Raw genomic sequence first — 20,040 nt, forward strand, 5'->3', positions numbered from 1 at the left:
CTGCAGCGCTGCAGGAAATGGAAGGGGAATTCGAGGATGGACGTAGAGGTGCATCCGGGAACCTGCTCGCTTCCCGCCACGTGAGCGGTCAAGCGGCTAGCGCATGTCTGGGGAATCCGCCGATACAGATCTGACCCTTCGGGTCAAGGCCCCAGGGAAGTCTCGCTTGCGTCTTGGGTCACTTCCTTTAACATTCTTTTTAGCGACAACAAGGAAGCCTTGTGTCCTCTCTCCCCGGCGGAGGTTCTACAGTGGGTACTGCGGCTTTCGTAGATTTCGAGTGTGAGCCGCGGAACGAGCGAGATCCCGCAGGAAGACCTCTGAGGCACGTAGGTGTGAAATGCGTTGACCAGCTAGTGAATCAAACCCTGCTGTGGTGGCGTGGCAGGCTTGACGGACGCTTATCACCATGAAGCTTTACACCCAGCTTGTTCTACTCGCCTTCATTTTGGCATTGGCCGTCGACGTCAACGGTCAAAACGTAAGTAACCATCGCAACCCGACATTCTTTTTCTTGTTGCAGTGAACCGCACCAGACCCCAGGCAGGAAAGCGCAGAGCGAGCGCCACCAACTGGATCGCGTGCTGAAAATTTGGCTTCCTGTTGTTTGCAGGAGGCCGAGCGTGACGGCGAGGAACTGCTGCTGACCGAAGACGGCATGTTCCCGAAGATGGAGGATTCCGATGGGGCCCAGGAGATGGAGGAGCCCGATGAAGACGTAGCGAGCAGGCTAGAGAGCGAGCGAGACCGTCTAGCGCGTAGGAAATGGGGTCGCGGCTGGGCTGGATATGGCTATTCATACCCGTACTCTGGCGTTTACGGGTATCCCTACGACAGTGGTTATAGTTACGGCTATGGCTACCCCTACTACGGGGCTGGGTACGGACGACGGCACCCCCAGGCCGTCAATCGATGGTGAGAGTATCGGAATTTTTTGACTGGCCTTGGCATGCTCTCCTGCTGCTGCATGTGGTTGTCCCAGGAGGGGCGGAGTCTGTATGTTGTTCCGAGCTGGGAATCTGAAGCCCATTCATGGCGGGGCGTCGTGTGAGGGAGGGGAGGTAACACTTGGCTCACCGGAGAGCAACAAAGAGGGAAGGACAGAAAGCCACAGGCTTCAACAGATGAGACCAAGTTAGTAACCAATTCTTTGTCTGCGCGAGGAATTCTCGGGCGGCGTGAATCGTTCCCCTTACCTTTGGTCGGGACCATTTTCCCCGTTTGTATGTCACAGGGGATGGGAACGCGTGAGACATGTACCAAGTATGGAGCGAACTCATATACCGGAGACGCTTGAAAGGTCTCCAAGACAGTCAAACAATATAACGTGCATGAATATGCAAGTGTGATGACTGTCATTCTCCGGTGGCCGAAGGAGATAGAACTCTTTCTCCATGTTGCTGAGCCCGAAAAACGGCTTCCGAGTCCAGCGGGATTACAGGACTCCGGCTGGCACACTCCCGGCACATTTCATTGACGTTCAAGGCTGCCAGACGAGGAGGGCACAGGGTTCAGCGGGGAGAGTGTCCATTCCAGTGACCAGAACATTGTAATCGACTAGCTGTTCAACAGAGGCAACATTCCCATAGTCTGTAGAGTCCCCTCCGTCGCCTTCTGTTCGTCGTGGTTCCGTACTTCTTCTCCGGTGGCCGCAGCGCCGACTCGCAGAGCGGTTACGGCAGAAGGAGATATTCACGGCGCTCGCCTTCGGGATGCCGAGGGACAATCCAGTCGAATTCTGCAGGTCTGAAAATCAGAATGACGCCACGGTCGCGGTCAGGGTGGTCGGGCCCAGCATGTGCACCCCCACGTCTCAGATAGGAAAAGCGATGGCGCTTGCCGGATACTGAGTTGCAGCAAACCCGTCCGCTATAGTAAGCTGCAGCTGCTCGCGTCTGTATCCACGATCCTGGTCCGCATGCTGGAGTCGACTTCACTATGCTGTAGTGTGTGCTCCAAGAGCGACCGTCGAAGATTCCAGATTTGAGAATGCCTCCATGAAGTCACTTCGCTCGTTGTCCGACCGGAATACCAGAGAACGCGGCGGAGTGGATGCATATTGCCAGTACACCATAATGTCTACGCCCCGGCTAGGGTGTTCAGCAGTTATTCCCGAGTATACAGGTGGCGTAAGCGACGGCCTTGGTGACATGCTCGTGCTGTGGCCTGTCTGTGACAGTCTGCGCCACGCCGTGCGCGCTCTGATCGGCGCGACCCGCGCAGTCTTTCTATAATGCGCGTGTGGTGACGATGTGTCGAACATGCATATGCATGGCAGGAAGCATTGTGCTTTCCGTCGAGCGGCGCCTGCCGCGCCCGCTCGGCGCTGTGCTCAGGAGTGCCCGACCTACTAGGACAAATGTCGTGCAGGCCGCAGCGGGGCCGGGCAGAAGAAAAACTTGTACAATGAACCTCTACACTTGCAACCTTCGTACCAGTCGGACCGAACAGCATTAGACTCATGAAATCCTGCACACGCGGCCGCCAGGGAATAGAATAAGCCACTATCTGGCAGGCCTCGGGTTTGTAGTCCGTATCAGCTTGTAGCTACGAAAGCCTAAGATCGTAGCGGATCCCCCTCACTCGAAGGTGCGACGAGCCGGCGGTGCCACTGCAGATGCCGCAGCACAAATACGTTCACTGACCGTGGTCACAGTCGATTCAGGTGTCGGGGCTTGCGCATGCTCACTTATAAGACGACTTCGCGCTTCGTCGGGAAAATGATGCAGGTCGGCAGAGACACATGCGATTCCCCGTCACGCAGTACCTGGTGCCTCAAGCTCTTGCTCCTCTGATTGTTTCAGCCATCCTCGATGCTGGAGTATGGAGCAGAGTCGTGCAGGATGTAAGACAGCGGCGTGAATGAGGCTGCGTCGGCGGTGAATTACACCGACTTGTTTCGCGCTTGTTGTGCACTAGGGAGCTTCTGGCTGTTCCCTGAATCCTTGGCAGCAGGTGATAGAAGTGACTGTCCGTTCGCTTTTCGGTTGTCCGTCTTTCCGTCGCTAGTCTCCGTCAACGGCGTGAACGTCCGAGCTCTTTTTCCGTAGTTCGGTTCTTCGGTCCGGGTGTGCGAGGCCTGCAGCCCTTCTTTTCTTCTTTTCCATCTTCTGTTTTCCGGTTGTGTTCGCCGTCGTCTTCGCGTTTCTTTTACCTCCCCGGCTGTACCAGGCGCCGTTGGGAGTCTCCATACTCAATCTTTGATACTAGCCATCTTCTCTTGTCCCCCCTCGTGGAAAGCAACGTACACAAGCGCATCTGCAAACGCAGCCACGATCTCAGGAAAAGCAAGGTTTTGCTACAGTTGCGTGCCCACACACGGCAAGGGAGGGTTCTCGGCCTAACGTTCGGTTGGTCACTCCCGGTACTCGTTTCTTCACGTATAAGTGAAGACTCTGGACCACTCCACGTGTCCATGGGGACAGGTGAACGTTGCAAGCAGATCTCCCGGTGAACGCGGCAAAACTCGGAACGTACGAATCACTATAAGGATCGTAATCCGCCCGGGCCACTTCTTTCTCGTACTGGTCAGGATCTGTAGGAGCTGCAACGACGGACGGATTGTTACTTTGCGACTTTGTTTTTGGTCTTTATTCGGCTTATCCCGACGAGAAGGCGGCACGCTGTGAAAAAGATGAGCAACGCCGTTATATCTTGACGTAGGAGTTTCTGTTCTTGTGCCGCTCAGTGGGCTACTCAATACTACACACTGTTTCATCAGGGAGACAGGCACATCTGCGACAGGAATCTCACCCCCGCCGTCGAGGACTCCGGAAGAGATCTCGACTGGCGAGGTGCTGAGAAAGCAGCTTCGCGCCTGTGCGTGTTGTAACCTCCGCTGCAGGTGCTCAGTCTGGAGTACTTTCCTCTTTCTGCGCCTTTCCAGTTGTCAGACTTTTCCAAGGACGGTCCTCGGCCCCTGTCCGTGGCACCTCCCCGCTTTTTTGTTAGACGTTCGTTATCTTGTCAGGGGGGCAGTCACCAGGAGGTTTTTTTTTTTTTTCTTCCTCTTCCAGCCCACTATCCTTTCTGCGGCGCGCATCTTGTCAGGTTTCCCTCCTCCTCTCGCCCTTACTGAATGGCCTGAAGAGGAGTCTGGGATCGAGTTAGGCAACTCGAGCTCTCTTTTTCTAGCTCTGACAACGAAGCATGGGAACTGAAACCATGTCGCAGGCTGCGCCGGAGCCGGAAAGCGGGTCGTCGGCCGTGAGCTCGGACTACGTGCAAGGAGGGAAAGCGGCAAGACGGGACGAGCCGCAGAGCAAGCCAAGCCCTGAAAGCCAGGCTCACGTAGAGGAGCCAAGCAAGTCCCAGTAAGATGTGCTGTCTGAGACATGACATGAAGCACCGGCCGAGTATTTGTCGGCGTCTCACCAAGCATTAGGACGTGCTCAGCAGTGTACCACCTTTAGCATTTTCTACCGAACACGCATCATTCCCTTCCAGGCTTGCAGTTCAGTGTACTAGCCGTTTTGTCCGCGTCCGTACGCGTTGCACTTTCGCCTTCGTGTCCTGGGGGAGAAAGCCAGACAAATGTAAAGGCTGTATGTCGGTCGGCTTTGTGAACCCGTCGCTTTATGCTGTGTTACTGGAAGGGTGTGAGTACGTGTACGTACGCGTGTGTGCGTGTAAGAGGAGGCCTCTTAGTGATGGACAACGAAAAGTGTCCATTCTAGTGTCATCCGGCGTCGCGTGTATTGGGTAGTCTTTGAACCTCTTCCCTAGTTCGTACTGACGCCGCATTTCTTTGCAGGTAGGGACGGGTTTGGTATCTCTACAAACACTTTAGTGCGAGACGACTGCCTCACAGAGCGCCCAGTTCTCTTTGTGGCAACAAATTTTAGTCTCGTTTTTTCCGTTCTTGTTCGCGCTTCTGTGCACGGCGTACCATTGGACACGGAGACACTGTTCCGCTCAGCTATCCACACAGGCAGTCTAGGGGCGCGCGTTCTCTGAGGGCGCAGTTTTGTTTCGTCGGGTTTGATAGAGGTGTGGTCAGGGATGTGTATAAGCTGGTACGTCAGCCGAGCGCTTTTCTTCGCGGTGAAAGAGCGTTACAGCCGCCCGATCTCTCAGACCTCCGACGGCTGTGTCTTGGAAAGGTTGGTTTTTTTTCCTTTTAGGTCAGGTCCAGTAGAGCACAACCCGTGCGGGGATGGGGGAGATTTTGCTCTGCCGGGAGCAGCAGCTCTCCTAGAGGACGGTTTCCGGTTTTTTCTCTTCACGTCCCCCTCACAGTTAGTTCCTCTAGAAGCACCGACTCCTTGTTGCTGTGATTCTGAAGATGGAGAACCAAGTGCCATGGAGGAAGCAGACAGTCGACCGTTTCCGTATTTTCGCCATTACGGCGACTGCTCGCCCTTCCCCGTGTCAGAAGCGCTCTTCAAGAGACTTACGTACGATGTTGCGGTCGTAAAGGAGACCTGCAGCCCAGCCGCAAGCCAGGCGACGGCTAAGGACAAGCAAGGTGATGGCGTAGCTTCATGGCCGGCGAGCTTCCCCGCTTTTCTACCGCCGGGGAGACCGATCGACGCGAACGCGACCTTTGTAGCGTACGGCCTCGGTGCAAGTGTGAGGCTGATGCCGATAGTTGGTAGTCCAGAGGACGGCCCCGAAAAGTCGTTCAAGGTAAAGTCCGGACACGCACACTGAATTACGTCTTCATCACCTGTTCCGTGTGAGAAGTCTTGGCACTGAAGCATGTCGTCATCATAAGTGGAGACTTGCACTCCCACACGAACGCACGGTTTCTCGGACGGCAGAGCCGTCTCTGTAGTTTGTTGGCATCGTTCTTTTGCTGCGGGTGTCTTCTCCGCATCTCCGTGGGACTATGTTTCGAGAAGTAGTGATTGGGGCAGTGGGACGTCAGGGCGGCGTGGCCCTTCGTACTTGGACTGTTTCGGAACGGACGAGTGAGGTCCTCGCACACGCGCCTTTGCGTCCATGGGGTCAGGACCGCGGGGCAGAGAGGTGGTCATTCTTCCCTTTCAACACTCTGTGTTTTGTCCTCGATGATGCAGGCGTCTTTGCTAGATCAGCTCTCAGGTTCTTCCTCAGTGGCGCCCGTTCCCAAGCCGACGGCCGTGTCCGTCTCCCTAAGTCAAGATCGTAAACCGCATTTTTTGCTCGTATCGGATAGCAACAACCTTGTCTCCGTTTTCAAAGTCTCTATCCCGGGCCCTTCTTCGGCTTCCACGAGCGCGGCGGGACCGGCGTCGAAAGGAAGTGGAGGAGGCGCTTCGCCTTTTCTCCTTCTGCAGCTCCCAAAATCCTCCTGTACTGGAGATCGTGCTTTCCCGGAAGCATGTGCAGATTCAAGCAGCTCCGGATGTTCTGTTTACGTCACCTGGGTCCCACGTGTGCTGCCGGAGGCCGGAACGGCCGCAGCTAGACAAGCCTCTAGGGTTGAAGGCGTGGCGGGCCCGACACTCCTTGGAGGGGGTGTGTTCTTCGTGACTGTGCAAAGCCATCAAGTAGTTGTCTGGAGTCTACCTGTTCTGCGAAGCTACTGCGTATCACAGAGTATTACGCCTGAGAAGCAACCTCTCGCGGTAAGCGACTGAAGTTGTTCGATGTACTGAAGCGTTTCCGCACCCCATTACAGTAAGCGACTGATCCGTTCGATGTAGTGAAGCGTTTCCGCACCCCGTAACAAATTGATGCTTCTGTCTACGGGACACTGCACTTCGGCAGTCGTAGATGTGGACACTCGTCAGAGCAGTTCAAGGTAAAGTGACTAATGTTGAACGTTCTCACCGGGCTGTCCTTTCCTTTCGCTCTCTGGTCCCAGTTTACGTGTATCTCGGACGCCATCATTTGAGTTCGTACGTCCCTTTCGATGCACGTTCGTCTAAGCGCCCGGTGCGTTGACACTGACGCGGATCCATGTTTCTCTGCAGGTAGACGACTCTGTCCTTTCCCACTGCGCGTGCGTCGTGCCTTTAAGAGAAGCGTGGGCAGCAGCCCGGGCACTGGAGAAGCAAAAGCCGGAAGCAGCTGCGGGCACACCAACTACGGCTGCTGTTTCGCCTGCATATGGACAGTCCTCTTCTTCCTCGTCGTCCCTTCCGACGTTCGCTTCTTCGTCGTCTTCTCACCCCGCCCTTTTTTCTGCTTCGGCCTTCCTCGGCGTTAGGGGAGGCCCGGGCTTCTCTCTCTCCCATATGCGCACCGCCCTGGGTGGTGGGCGAGGTTCGGCAGGTGGAGACTTTACCGTGCAAGCTGTGACATTCTGTCCTTTCTCAGGTTGCTTGATTGTCGGGTTCGGCGGAAACTGTGTAGCGGCGTGGCGTATTTCGGTAAGTACTGTTGGCAGCATCAAGCGCCATGGTTGTTCGGCTCGCGAGGGTCGCCGTAGGTCCTGTAGCTACTTCTTTTTCTTTGCAAAGGTGTCCTCAGTGGCTGCATCTCACATAGTTGGTAGTCTTGCACGTGAGTCTACCTGTTTGTGTGCGCGTGTCTGAACGCATTCCTTCGACCGACGGCCATCTGTTTGTTGTACTCGGTCGAGACTCGTCGGTTGTTTCGTTGTGTGAGGTTTGGCAGAGAAAGCATCGCTACCCGGTGTGAGGGTGAGAGTTTTACTGGCCGCGGGCAGAAGAATAGATATACGTAAGCTGTGTTACAACTGCACGTCCTTCGCGATCGACGGTGTCTAGTTTGGCGCTCTACGTCTATCAGACTCCCGGGGTCACCCCTGAAAGTACTTCTCGTCCAGCTCTTGTATCCAGTTCCAGCGTGTACGACACGTGCGGGTCTGAAGTACCTGCGGACATCAGTATGTCGCGCTTTTTGAGTGTCCTGCTCGGACGCCTCCGGCCTAAGCGATCCTTTATGCTTGAACCATCTTCCCGCCCTTTCTCCTTATAGCCAACCGAAGGCGTCGTTTGTAATGTGCCACCTTCCTTTGTCTCCCAGTCGACTCAGAACCTCTCTCCTCGATGCGAGTTGCTGGGGGCGCAGCTCCTACCAACGGCTCCTGTGCCCCCGGGAATGTGTGAGCTTGATCCTTCTGTTCGTTCACCGTCCGCCTCTCCCTCGGCGTCACCTGGGCCTCGTGAGGCTCCAACATTTGACGACACGATTCATACTGATCACAGTGGGCCTCTTTCCAACCCCTTTGACCAGTTTTTCTTAAAGGCGACAACAGAGGCGCCGGAAAAGACCGGAAGCCGTGGGCTGGAGCGTCCAGCCTCGCCGTCACGGGGAGGAAAACTTCAGTCGCCCGGCGGTAACGTGCTGCACCCGGCGACGCACGACACCAACGGTATGCTGACGCGTCAGGCGAACAGTTCAGCTAGTGGCATGATTGCGCAGTCTTTGACTTCCATTTCTTCTTTGCATGTCTTGCGCGCTTCGAGAGGTTCGGAAGAAGCATCCGAGGAAGACGTGATGGAGAGGGACAGAGGTGACGCAGGCACACGAGGAAAGCAAAGAGTATTTCTTCTTGTAGGGTCCGCGCGGAATTGTTGTCTGCGAGTATTTCCCCTTCTTCTACCTACTGAGCCATTCGGCCAAGCACCTACTTCGTTCGGTCGCCAGCCGCTTGTCGGTCCCTGCGTACAAACGCTGCTTCTGGATGTCGGATGTGCGGCATCGGGGACAAGACAAAGGAAATTTGACAGGGGCGTCGCTCTGCCCTGGGCCTTCGTCCGTGTCGACCCAGCCCAACGGATGGTGATGTGGAGCGTCTCGGGCTGCGAACGAACCAGGGTACATCGAGAGACCTGCCGGCTGAGAAAAGGAGATCGCGGCGAAGAGCCCTGCAGCGTTGTACCCCAGAGAAGGCGCCAGGCCTCTTCGGGGCTCCAGGAATTAGGCGATGGTGAGACAGGAAGTGGGGACAGCTCTTCTGTGCTTCTCATGGAGGTTAATCAACAGCTCTCAGCAAATGATATTCCGGGAGAAGGAAGTGCGGGCACCAGTGAGTTGAGGTCTGCGGATGCCTTTTCTGGTCCGGTCAGACAAGCAGCTAGACTGCCTCTTCCGTCCCTTTTAGCACTTCCTCCTAAGCGCGCCATTAGAAGCGTCTCTTCTATTTTCGCCTTGTACCGCCCGAAGAAACGAGAAGTTTCGGAAGACTATACAGTAATCTCAAGTGGGGACGGAAAGGGACCGGCGCGTGTCGGTGGTGCCTCGGACTTCGAGTTTGAGACCTTGGAACCTGGTGAGCTTGCCGTCTATAGCTTCTGCGTGAAGAAAGCAGCGGATCTAGCGCTACATGAGCTGGTTCAAGGCGAGTCTCACAAAACACTTCAAGACCTCTACCGCCAGCCAAACATTCAGTGGGTTTCGCGGATCGAGTCAGCAGGCCTACCGGCTCCAAGTGGGGAGACAGAGCCTCCAGCACAGATAAACGGGGACACCAAAGGGGAAGCTCGTGACGCTTCGACGGGTGGAAAGCGGAAATGTACTGAAGACGCAGACGAGTTGAAGACAAGGGACCGGTCGCCCGATCTAGAACAACGCATCTGCGAGAACGTTTCGGCACCTTCGGAGAGGCTGAAGGAGGAGGCACCCGTCTGCGCTGCCCCTCCGCAGTCGGCTTCCCCGATTCCAGCCAGCCAAGCTATCCCGTGTAATGATAAAACTCCGCGGAACATACTGATGATGCTACTTGGTCGGGGACGTGTGGGCTCAGCTGGATCCCAGACTGTTTCGCCGACTGGGGACGCACCGTCAGAGACAAGTACGGCTCCCGCAGAAGTGCCAACGCGCGATCCGATTGTGTCGTCTCTCTCAGGACAACCCCCCGCCCAGCTAAAAGCCCATCCTGGAGAACTTTGTTCAGAGCGTGGACGGAACCAAGTAGTGGTCTCTGTCGACAGTTCAGTGTCCGAGGGGTCAGGAGGTGTCGAAGTAGAAGAGTCGTTGATTTTCAATGGTGATTCGTGTAGTGGACGACGAAGAGAGGAGCGAACTGAAGCTGGGACAGGGTCTGTCACAACGGATGGCACAGCGACCCAAGCAGGATCGCAGCGCGTCGCACCCCCAAGGAATAAAATCCTATCAAGTGAGGGAGGGCAGTTGGCGGTACCGAACGTGAATGCAATTGACGCTGAAGTACAACTCGCTGAGGCAGAGACCCTTGGTGCACGTGGTAAGGCGCCACAATGTTGCATTCCTTTAAACTTCAGTGTACATCCTTGTGGTTCGCGGGACCAAGAGTTCTCACGTTCACGTGGTCATCTCTCGTGTCCTGCTCGTCGTTGTCTTTCAATCGAAGGGGCGCGTCTCGTGGAGGGAGGGGATGATATCTTGATGGGTATCGGCATGTATTTCATCACTCGTACAATACGTTCTTGCCGCACCGGGAAGATCTGCTGAATCACAGGGAGGAGCAGTTTCCGGGCAATCGCTGCTCTAGAAGAGTAGTGCGGGTTCTCGTGGTGGGAAGCAACGGGTGCGTGTGAGGCTCAAGAGCTTAATGCGCCGCCTGGAATAGCCACTACTGGTGCGGTTTGAGAGAGGCCATACTGCAGACCGCACGCTTCAGGGCCGGAAAAGCACGATTTCGGGTTCGCTCCTGTATCGGGATTCTACATAACTGTCGGTAGCAAACGCCGTGCGGTGTCGTGTGCCATGGTCTTTTTGCCTTGTTTCAAAAGGTGCTGCAGGCCAAACGCCACGCACGAAGAAGGGCTTCGACGCAGCGCTTGCTAGCGCACTACAGGTGATGGGTGATAGTCTGAGTAACAAGATCCAGGTACGTTGTCTAAGGCGATGCAGCATACTCATTGTTACCGAGTACGAGTGTGCCTGCCGTGAATCTCCGGGAGCTTGAGAACCTTTCTTGTGTGTAGCTGGAGGCGAAGACGTAGAGTATATCTGTACGTCACTGTTGTGCAGGGAAGAGTGCAGCAGGTTGAACGTTTCTCAGAAAGCGCCGATGTCGGCCTCGCTGCCCATTTTTTCACAGCATGCCTCTCGGTATAGCGGCGTGTCCTGCCGACCGAGTATTGTGAGTGTATCGTCAGACTTCTTAGTGGTAGGCACCAGAACGTACCTCAGGCGGGAATTGTTCCGAATGTGGGTGAACTGTCATTCGAGCGGACCTGTCAGCTAGTTCTCGACTGTGTGAACTTGTCGTAGTGTAACGGCCGTTACGGCGGTGTTGGGCTAGCTGTCCTTTCCCCAGTTCGGACTTTTTGCTTGTAGACTTCGTGTCTGGATGCTGCTCGGAGTGCATAGTGTCCTTTGCGTAAGGAATACCCGTCTCGAATGCGTGCTCTAGGATACCATGCTCGAGTCTGGCACTGCATATCTACCGGTCGCAGGTGTTAGTACGTGTCCTCCCAAGAAATCTCACCTGTGTATTCGTCTAAGTATACCAGGTGATGCTCGTTCATTCTCTTTATTCAGACATCGTCTGGGCTACCCAGTAAAGGACTTTTACTGTTTTGTCAGCGGAAGTCTGTGCTGTTGTCCGCTGAGTCTCCGTAGGAGTACAAAATCTGGGGAGGTGCGGGTTGGGCATCTAAGAATGTTGTACCGCCGGGGATATGGAGTCTGGCGTTCTCGCTGTTGGGTGCTGGGTACCGCTCTCTCTGTCTTTCTGGGAGAGGTCGGAGCGTTTTGTTGTCTGGCTTTCGAGCTTGGGAGTTGGGTCGTTTTCTGCATGTCTGTCGGGACATGCAAGTCAGGCTCGCGTTGTGTTTTGCATCATCGGCTGCGTTTGACGTTTTCAGGCGCTTGCTCCAGGTCTCGCTACGCAGATCTCCGCGGCACTTGTTGCGTGTCCTGAGCTCCGTGGCACCACTGCTGCATCGAAGCACGATCACGAGATGCAAAAGCAGGCTCTCTCGGCTGTCCTCACACCGGTTGTGGTAGCAGAGCTTACTAGGCAGTTTTCTCAGCACGTCGTCCCTGGCATGAGAGAAGCTGTCGGAGCTGGTTTGACCGACGTCAGGGCTGTCGTTGCTGCCGAGATGGTGAGAAGATCTTATAGGCTTCTCTGACATTCTGGTGTCTCCAGTGGCGCGCAAGGAGGCAGCCATGTTTGTCTAGCTGCGTATCAGTTATTGTTGCGGCTCACTTTTCTTCCCGTGCACTTCGCCAGTGAGAAAATTTTGTCGCTGGTACCCGATAGGTGCATCGTGAAAAGTACGGCAAACCGGGGTCTGCTGGTACAAAGCGCACGCCGCTTCGCGCCCACCCTGGGTCTTCAAGTCTGTGCCTCTAGAGTCGGACCTTCGCCTGCAATGGCGCGGACAGTTGCCTAATCCGATCTTTTTTGTGAGCCCCCCGTGCTTTCCCGGACCCCCCGTGTGCCTCAAGCCATGTCCCATTCAACCAGAAGCCGCCGGGGCTCACGCTAGGTCATTCAAACGTCCGTGCCTGCGAATAGGGCGAGCTCGCAGCTGCCGTTTTTGCCGACCCCACAATCCCAGCAATTTTGACGGTCATTCCCCCGTGCCGTGGGTCCGTCCAGAAGTCAAGGCAGCAGGCGCCTCCTATGCCCTTGCCGTACTCTCCAGTCTCGGACCGGTTTCCCGAGGCACTTCTTCAAAGCGTCCAGTTCAAAATAGGTCTGTGTCTCTGCGGTGGCTCTGCCGCCACGGGGCGTACAGCGTGACTGCTTTATGACGCACACGTCTCCAGTTAAGCTGCCAAGTGATCTTATTGCCTATGTCACGCATCCATAGCTATGCGGCACGGGGGCCGAAACGCGTGTATACCAATGCGACCTCGAATCTTTGTCCTTCTTTCTTTAGGCGGAGTTTCGTAGGCAGGCCGCCTTGGAGAGCAGCGCCGTGGACCAGTCAATTCAGCAGCTCCAAAGCCAGTTGCAACAAGGCCTGCAGCGAGTACAATCGCAACTTCCTCAGCAGGCAACTTCACAACGGCAGAATGGCGTTCACAGCGTTGACATGCTCAAGCAAGCTGTTGCCGGAATCGACGAGGCGGTCAAGTCCCAGAGCGAGCTCGTTGTAAAAGTGGGTCTGGCTTCAGCAGAACGGAGCAGAAGCATGCACGGTAGTGAACATCCGGTTGTCAGTGACAGGCGTATACTTTCAGGGGACTGGGGGGCCAAACAGTGGATGTATTTGTTCAACCCCCTGACTGAACCGGAGTCAGATACACTGAATAGTGCGGAACCCTCTTGGCGGTTCCGCACAGTCTGTAAGTACTGTGTGCGCAGAGCGTCCCGAAAAGAAACTCGTGCCAACGGAGACATTCTCTCGTTCGACCGCGATGCAAAGTCTTCGGTTTCCGTATGGTTTTCTTCTTTCTTGTGCCCAGCAGCTGGACTTGATCACAAAGTCCTTGTCGGCTGTCCAACGCCAGCAGGCGCAGCAACAGCAGAGCCTGAACCAGTTGCTGGGGCAGCAGTCGCAGCAACAGCAGAACTATCAGAAAGTTTCGTCGACACAGACCCAACAGCTTCAACTACTCACATCACAGAGTACTCAGCAGCAGCAGACAGTCCAGCAGGTGCTGAGTGTGTACTCGCAGTGCGGTCAGGATATTCAACAGATCGTGAAACGGCAAACAAAGCAAGAGCAAAGCCTGCAAACCCATGGGCAAACGCTCGAGCAGCTCGTTCAGCTTCACAAGCAGCTTCAGGCTGACCTACAGCGGGTTGAGCGGACATTGGCGAGTGCTCAGGCTGCAGCTTCACACACGCGACCCCAGTTACCCGGGCAAATGCCCGGCGCCCAGGGAGATAATAGTCCCCTAAGCGAGACAGAGCAGTTACGTAGATCGTTGCTCGAGCAGCTCAACCAGCACAAGTATGAGGACGCATTCTCGCAAGCGATCGCCGCCGACATCGAACAAAACACAGGAGGTGGCTGGGTGCTCATGTTGTGCAATTCTCTTCATCCCGGCAAGTTCTTCGAGCGCGATCCGCTTCCACTCGGACAGGCTGCTCTAGTTGGGGCAGTCAAAAGTAAGCTGGAGTTGCTGTGGGTCATGGCCGCAGACTAGGCGGCTGTGCGACGTGCAGCGCTACCAGAAGAGCTGGTGTCGCTGCCTGGTTGAGGTGACAGCCATACGAGGCTGCTGTGTACTGACCCGGAGACGAAAGTTTTATGCGGGCAGGGCTGACCATCTGCAGTCATACAAGTTGTACGAAGCGCGGGGCTCCGCAGCCGCGCTTCTCCTCCGTGTCGCTGACGCTGTGTGGGTTGCAGTTCTCCACTCTTATACGCGAGCCCCCCCGCGCCCCCCGCGGCAGGCTCCTTGTATTCATCACCGGTCGTCTCTTTTTTTTTTCTTGTTTCAGTTCTTTCGGAAGGACTCCAAGAGGACCTCGTCCAGCGCAGAAAGCCGGCCGTGCAGCAGCGTGTCGCTTGGATTTCGGAAGCTCTCTTCCAGATTGCAGGGCCCCTGCCGCAGATGTGCCGGTCCGACTTCCTTGACGTGAGTCTATGACATAAGTACCCGTCTGTAATTCCGGTGGCCTCTCGTGGTTCCGCTTCACCATGTTTGAGTGAGGCGCTATGGACGTGTAATAATGGGGCAAGCGCTGGATGTCTCTCGTAGAGAGAAATCTCGCATGTACTCGACTTTCGCAATGGGGCTAGGTCACTGATAGACTCAGAGTCGTCTGCTGTGGTTGGTGTCTTCCTTTCGCCGTTGGGGAGGTGTCACCTTTTATTCTTTTCCACCGATGGCTGAACCCGGACTTTGTAACCACCGGGATGGCGGATCGGCGTACACGAGCCTCCGCAGGTTAAATCCTCGGGTTCTTTCCTTCTTGGGAGCAGGCGTGCCAGAAAAAACCAGCCAGGCCAGAAACTGCAGTATGCGTCTTGTGCGTGCTTGCTAGTCTTGTCCGGTCGGTCCGATTTTTGAGCAGATTGGCCCATCTCCGTGAGGACCGTTGAGTCTCGATATGTCACTGTGGTCGTCCTGTTGGGGTCCTTTTTCACAGCTTGTCGAGGAAATCCGGGCAAATTTGACGTGGGCGCATCAGCAGCTGCAGAAGCCGGATCTCGCTGAAATGTTCCCCAGGAGCGTGAACGATGGCGTCACTCTTTGCATCAAGCAACTCAAGAGGTGGGTGTCCTCGCTGTTTCCCCGGGAACGTTCCGCTGAATACCGGTTCTCTCCGCCCGCATAGCATGCAGTTCTCGTGCCTTGTATTTTGCTATGCTGGGAATGGCAGAGCCATAGCCCCGTGCTACTCTCTTGGGCAGGAAGAAGTCTAATCTCCTGGTTCTTACGTCGTCTGCATATCCCGATTGTCGGTTTCGTCCCGGTCACTGGAAGTGGCTGAAGCTGGCAGCTTCTCCACTCCCCGCGGTGACATTGTGAGGGGCTGCAAAGGCATCGCTGTGGGCAGCCGTGGTGAAACTCTTTCTCTGTTGTTCACAAGCTTTCATCGCGAAGTTAGGGTGGCAACTGCTCCTGGTTTTGTTCGCGCTGCCCTACAGGCTTCAAAGAGCTCCCGATCCTTCAAACATGACGACGTCTTGAGCGGTCCATGTGACGTGAATACATCGCTCAATGTGGTTGATCCCCATCCTCCTAGATGTGATCGACAACTTGGCGTTTGGGGTGGTCTCTCTAAACATCGGGGTAGTGCGCTGACCAGACTGCCAAGTTGTGCTGGTCTGAGGCACTGCGTTGCCGTTGGTAAGCAATGTGTGCCAGTGAACTGAATTCAAGGAGCGCTGGATCCTTCTGACAGGGAGTGGAATTTCTGGAGAAGGCGAAGGATTTTTACGTACGTCGGAGGGCGGTCCCTCCTGGCGTCCAGGTTGTGGCACAGCGCGTTCCATCTGCTATGCTCCCAAGTGAACAAATCCGTGTGCCTCCGCGTTGCCGTAGTTTCTGTTAGCAGTACAGGGATTACGATACGGCTACCTGTGATGTTACGGAGTTTTCGGGAACTTTTGCGAACTCATCCTATTTGGTAGGCTTTGCCGGCGTCGAGTAGCGAAGCCACACGGCCGACAGGTGCGTAGTAGTACGTAGTTGGAAGAAAGAAAAAACGGCGAAGCAGTAGCACCCAAGCCAACGCTGCGGGCAGAGGAGCGTGTAAGGAGCTGAGCTCTGCATTGGCGAAGTCCAGCTTGTGGCAGATGTGATTGCGTGGGACTATCACGTTGGAGATATGTGTGTGCGAGAGCCTTCCTCGTGACAGTTGTTTTTGACGATGCACCAAAAAATTGGAGGCTGGTTCCCACGGTGTACTGTGCCGATCTCTGGTGTCCAGCTCTGCGTGACACAGGTGCGAGCCCGCATTCAGTCCGGTTGAATCAGGCGTCAGATTCCCAATAGCATCAAGCGCTTTTTCATTAGTGCAGGGCCCTGTGAACGCTCCGAGAGTACCTGTTGTGTGAGGGAGTCGGCGCCGCTAGCACAGCGGGGGTGCGGGCCATCTTCGTGACAAGCTTTGTAAGTGTTCGCAAGGGGTAGACCGTGTTTGCGTTCCTGTCACTCGGACCCGCTGTCCCGGCTCCGACTGCTGATTTTTCGGAGCTGCGAAAGGCCGTGTCGTTTTACACATCGGCGCGAACGTGGCTGTGAGTGACAGGACAGGATTGTGTCTCGGCGTACTTGTCCAAGTACGTGTCGTGAACGGTCCATCCATACAGCAGTTGCCGCTGGCTTTATTCCATGTCGAGGACGCGTAGTGAGCTTTTCTTGCACAGATTACATTTATCCTCCATCGCCCCCCGTGTTCGGTGAACCTCTCTGTCTTGGTGTTCAGCGCAGCGTCGACCCAGTGCAAGTCGTGGGCGACGGCACAATGCGTTGACCGCGGGGAGTTTCCACGGTGTGGGGTCGGCAATATGTTTTGTTACTGCTCCTGTTCGTGAAGTAATTGTGATTTGCATCCCAGGGAACCACAGTTCTTACACCTCGCACCCCGACAGCAAGTAGCTGCTCTTCAGTGTTGCGTTACAGAAATTCTGTGTTGATTTTCTCCTGATACGTACTTGGGTTTAAAACTGTTCTGACAGTAGTAAGACGAGTTAAAGAAGTCACCAGGCATGCAATACCAGTCGGGGCTTAAGGCGTATCGTATGCATCCTATCAAAATGCAACTGTATAATAGCGTTTCGGAGTTGTTTGTGCAGAAACACGACTCTGGTTTACAACAACCTACCTTCCTAGCTCTAATAATTGAATGTTTCACAATCTATAGCGGCATTCCCTAGAATGTCCTTAGCCGGCTATGCGTTTGCGACTTACATCCAGCGGTCGAGCACATCGAGCGTAAAGTGGGCAGTCATCGGGCGTCGTCTCCGCACCGGCTAGCTTGCAGAAACACAACCCCTGCCTAAAAACAAGCAAATCTGTCCTCTGCAGATCACCTCTTGTTTTGAGCCACCACCTTCGCCATAGTCATGAGGGTGTTGGGTTGAGAGCCGAGGCTGTCCTCGCAGCGGGACTCCACGGCGTAGCCGACTGTGGAGCTGTCAGAAGGGTGCTCGGGTCACCGGGTGGTAATGCAGGCTTCACGATCAACCCTGTCTTGCCTTCTGACCGCAACGCAAACACCACTGGCCGCCTTGGGGAAGGGTATGCCGTTGGAAGACGGAGTAGCGAGGAGAAAAACTGGTGGTGCCGAGAGGACCCCCGCGAAAGGGCAGTGCTTCTCAGGGGCGCTAGCCAGCCGTGATATAGTCAGCATAGAACAGGTCACGCCAGATTTTCTGATGACATGTAAAGGTGCCATGGGTGACCCCTTATACCGCGTACGGCTTGCGGTATAGGGATGGTTCCCTCTCCCTTGGCGGCTGTCCAAACACGGAAGGGGCCCGGAAGTGCGAATTTAGTCATTCTCGACTTCGATCCAGTCAGCCTTGCAAATGGTTCCCTCTCATAGCGGCCGCCGATGGCTGCAGATGAGAGCACGTACGTGTTGTGCTGGGCGGGTCAAGCCAACATTGCACATGGCGCTTTTGTATATGACTGACTGAGCGGTCAGGCACACCAGATACGCTGTAAGGCCGAAGCCGGAACCACCAATAAGCGAGGCGAATACACGCGTAGCGAACCACGGCTCATTTCTCCTCATTACGGTGGTCTCCTGCAGCCCCCTCGGGAAAGAGATTCCTACGCTAGGGACACCGCGGCTAAGCAGAGACGGACAGCAAGACCAGGCGTTCGGCATTCGCTTGAGAGTGATCTAATGGTTTGAGATATGCCCCTGTGCCTACGCCAAGAAGCGACCAAAGCTGCGGGTGGTAGACTGCTTCGCCCAATTCCTCGGTGGTTACTGACTGCGTCTCGAGGTCGTGACTCGTTCCGTGGTAGCATAACGGCAAGGGGCGCACTCCTACTGTGGGACTGCTCCGTGACCAGCTGAAAACCGTCTCGATACAGAAGTACCAACGGCTTGTTGAAGGTGCTACTGATGCTTGAGGTTGAAAGCCTAGTGTCTTCGCAAGTTAATCCGTTCAGTGTTCCGCCATCCACGGACACAGTGTGCAAGTCAGGAGCAAGTGACCGACAGGTGAAATCTCGAAGAAGAAAAAGGAAACAGCAAGGGAGAGGTTAGGAAGAAGATCAAGACACAGAAAGAAGCATGGTCACTTCAGACGACACCTCAATGCCAACCAGTAGGCTCGTTCCACACCGGGCTTCATGGCAGAGACCCCCCTAAAGCTTTCACAAGTAGTTTACGAGTAGTTAAAACGGATCGACCGTTTCGCGCGAAGTGTTTGGACGGGCCAGCTTGTCACAGCCAAGTTTCTTGTCCTGAGCCGTATCACGGGGCGCTAATAAGGGGCTCAGGCGTGGCCACAGCGATAGCGTCCCCCGAGTGTGTGACAAACAGCTCAGGGCCGATGGCTTGGTATACTCTACTGCTGCGTGTGCACCTGCGTTATGGCGACAACCGCGCGAGAGTGAACCCTGGCCAGTTCTCATGCTTGGTCAATGCTTTCACGTGTGTCATGGAAGATAAGAGCCCGCTACAACACGCTCGGCAGTCCGGAGCTCACTGCTCTTTCCTCGAAAGGCACCACACGGCGTAAGCGTCTGAAGTGGCTGACGACCAGAGGGAGTACCAAACCATACACAGAAGCGGGCAATACAAAGAAGCGCTCGGAGGGAGTCCACTGAAGAGGAGATTTCGTAGAGACGGCACCCATTTCTGTGTCCGGCTAGAGACTGAGCTTGCAGGCGTCTGGGCGAAGGGCGCTTCCGCACCTGAAGAGAGGCGGGCCGCGCCACCCTCTGGACGTCCCTGGCCATGAAAAGCACGATGACCAAACAAAAGTCCTGAGGTTCCTCGCCCGCCCCTCGGCGCGAACTCGCCCCGGTGCCCGCGCCATATAGATCTGCTTATACCGTTACTGCGTGCCAGCCGTGGGCCCACAGGTACCAGGAAGGAACTTCACAGCCGGGCGCAAGCACTCGTCCCAGTTGACCTGCACTAGCGCAACTCAGTGCACTGTTGGACACTCCGGCCCCATACTCCGACTCCACAACGGCAGCAGAAGAGCTGCGCCGCCAGCTGAGCAGGGTACTCCTGTGTTTCCTCTCTGGCAGAGAGGACACATTGGTTTGTCCTAGATAACTGGAAATCTACAAGGAACTTGCAGAGTCTCGAAGCTGTCCGAAACAACACTTACCCTTGAGTGTGAGAGTGCTAACGCGGCCACTGCAGAAGCCGACCGAAGCCTGTTGTCTCCTGGAGGGTGGTGCTCCCTCGCCCCCTAAGGGGAAGGAACCATGGCGCGCCGAGAAGTACAGGTAAACTTTCTTATCAGCAGAGCAGTCTGGTTGCGGACTTCGTGATACATCCCTTGTCTTCGCTGCCTTCTCTAGCTCTCCGTAGCACTATCTGCCCGCACGACAGCGTAAGTGTCGCAGGAATGCCTCGGACGAGAGGCAAGCGTGGTCTTTCCTTCAGGACCACGCCAGACTCACTCATGAGGGTGGTGTGACCCTACACTGCGCGCGCGCAGCATGTGCGCAGCCAAGTCTCGCATGACATCACACGCAGGAGATCAAGCCTCTGAGAGGTCGACGAGAAGACACGAAAGAGTCAGATCTGCAGGTCTGTCTGGCCTCCCTGTATCTCGCGCACCTGTCTGCACGCTTCGGAGGTCAGACAGACCTGCAGATCTGACT

General features: G+C 55.4%; 3 protein-coding genes across 3 annotated transcripts; 2 read left to right on the forward strand and 1 right to left on the reverse strand.

The window, feature by feature from the left end:
- Positions 1–45: 45 nt before the first annotated feature.
- Positions 46–1,289, forward strand: CSUI_007290 (uncharacterized protein). Its single transcript, XM_068067438.1, has 2 exons — positions 46–481; positions 614–1,289. The coding sequence occupies exons 1-2, from the start codon at positions 410–412 to the stop codon at positions 917–919; spliced, it is 378 nt and encodes a 125-aa protein (XP_067920584.1). The 5' UTR covers positions 46–409; the 3' UTR covers positions 920–1,289.
- A 1,327-nt stretch (positions 1,290–2,616) lies between these two features.
- On the forward strand, positions 2,617–17,072 carry CSUI_007291 (uncharacterized protein). Its single transcript, XM_068067439.1, has 12 exons — positions 2,617–4,313; positions 5,124–5,628; positions 6,021–6,551; positions 6,900–7,298; positions 7,918–10,099; positions 10,608–10,705; positions 11,688–11,930; positions 12,714–12,975; positions 13,142–13,891; positions 14,228–14,364; positions 14,879–15,067; positions 15,381–17,072. Exons 1-11 carry the CDS (start codon positions 4,150–4,152, stop codon positions 15,065–15,067), a joined length of 5,460 nt encoding a protein of 1,819 aa, XP_067920585.1. The 5' UTR covers positions 2,617–4,149; the 3' UTR covers positions 15,381–17,072.
- Positions 17,073–17,407: 335 nt separating this feature from the next.
- On the reverse strand, positions 17,408–19,979 carry CSUI_007292 (uncharacterized protein; the record flags this gene model as incomplete). Its single annotated transcript, XM_068067440.1, has 1 exon — positions 17,408–19,979. A coding segment is annotated over exon 1 (228 nt), but the record flags the coding sequence as incomplete, so codon positions are not given.
- Between the last annotated feature and the right edge of the window lie 61 nt (positions 19,980–20,040).

This window comes from Cystoisospora suis, assembly GCF_002600585.1.
Source record: "Cystoisospora suis strain Wien I chromosome Unknown contig_3828, whole genome shotgun sequence".
Classification (NCBI taxonomy): domain Eukaryota; phylum Apicomplexa; class Conoidasida; order Eucoccidiorida; family Sarcocystidae; genus Cystoisospora; species Cystoisospora suis.

What these genes read in the sequence shown, in the direction of transcription:
- CSUI_007291 (XM_068067439.1), top strand. Translation starts at nt 4,150, where the DNA reads ATGGGAACTGAAACCATGTCGCAGGCTGCGCCGGAGCCGGAAAGCGGG. An exon ending in GTCTGAGTAACAAGATCCAG is followed by an intron (nt 10,706 to 11,687) that starts GTACGTTGTCTA and finishes TGACGTTTTCAG; the next exon opens with GCGCTTGCTCCAGGTCTCGC. An exon ending in CTGTCGTTGCTGCCGAGATG is followed by an intron (nt 11,931 to 12,713) that starts GTGAGAAGATCT and finishes TTCTTTCTTTAG; the next exon opens with GCGGAGTTTCGTAGGCAGGC.
- CSUI_007290 (XM_068067438.1), top strand. Translation starts at nt 410, where the DNA reads ATGAAGCTTTACACCCAGCTTGTTCTACTCGCCTTCATTTTGGCATTG. An exon ending in TCGACGTCAACGGTCAAAAC is followed by an intron (nt 482 to 613) that starts GTAAGTAACCAT and finishes TGTTGTTTGCAG; the next exon opens with GAGGCCGAGCGTGACGGCGA.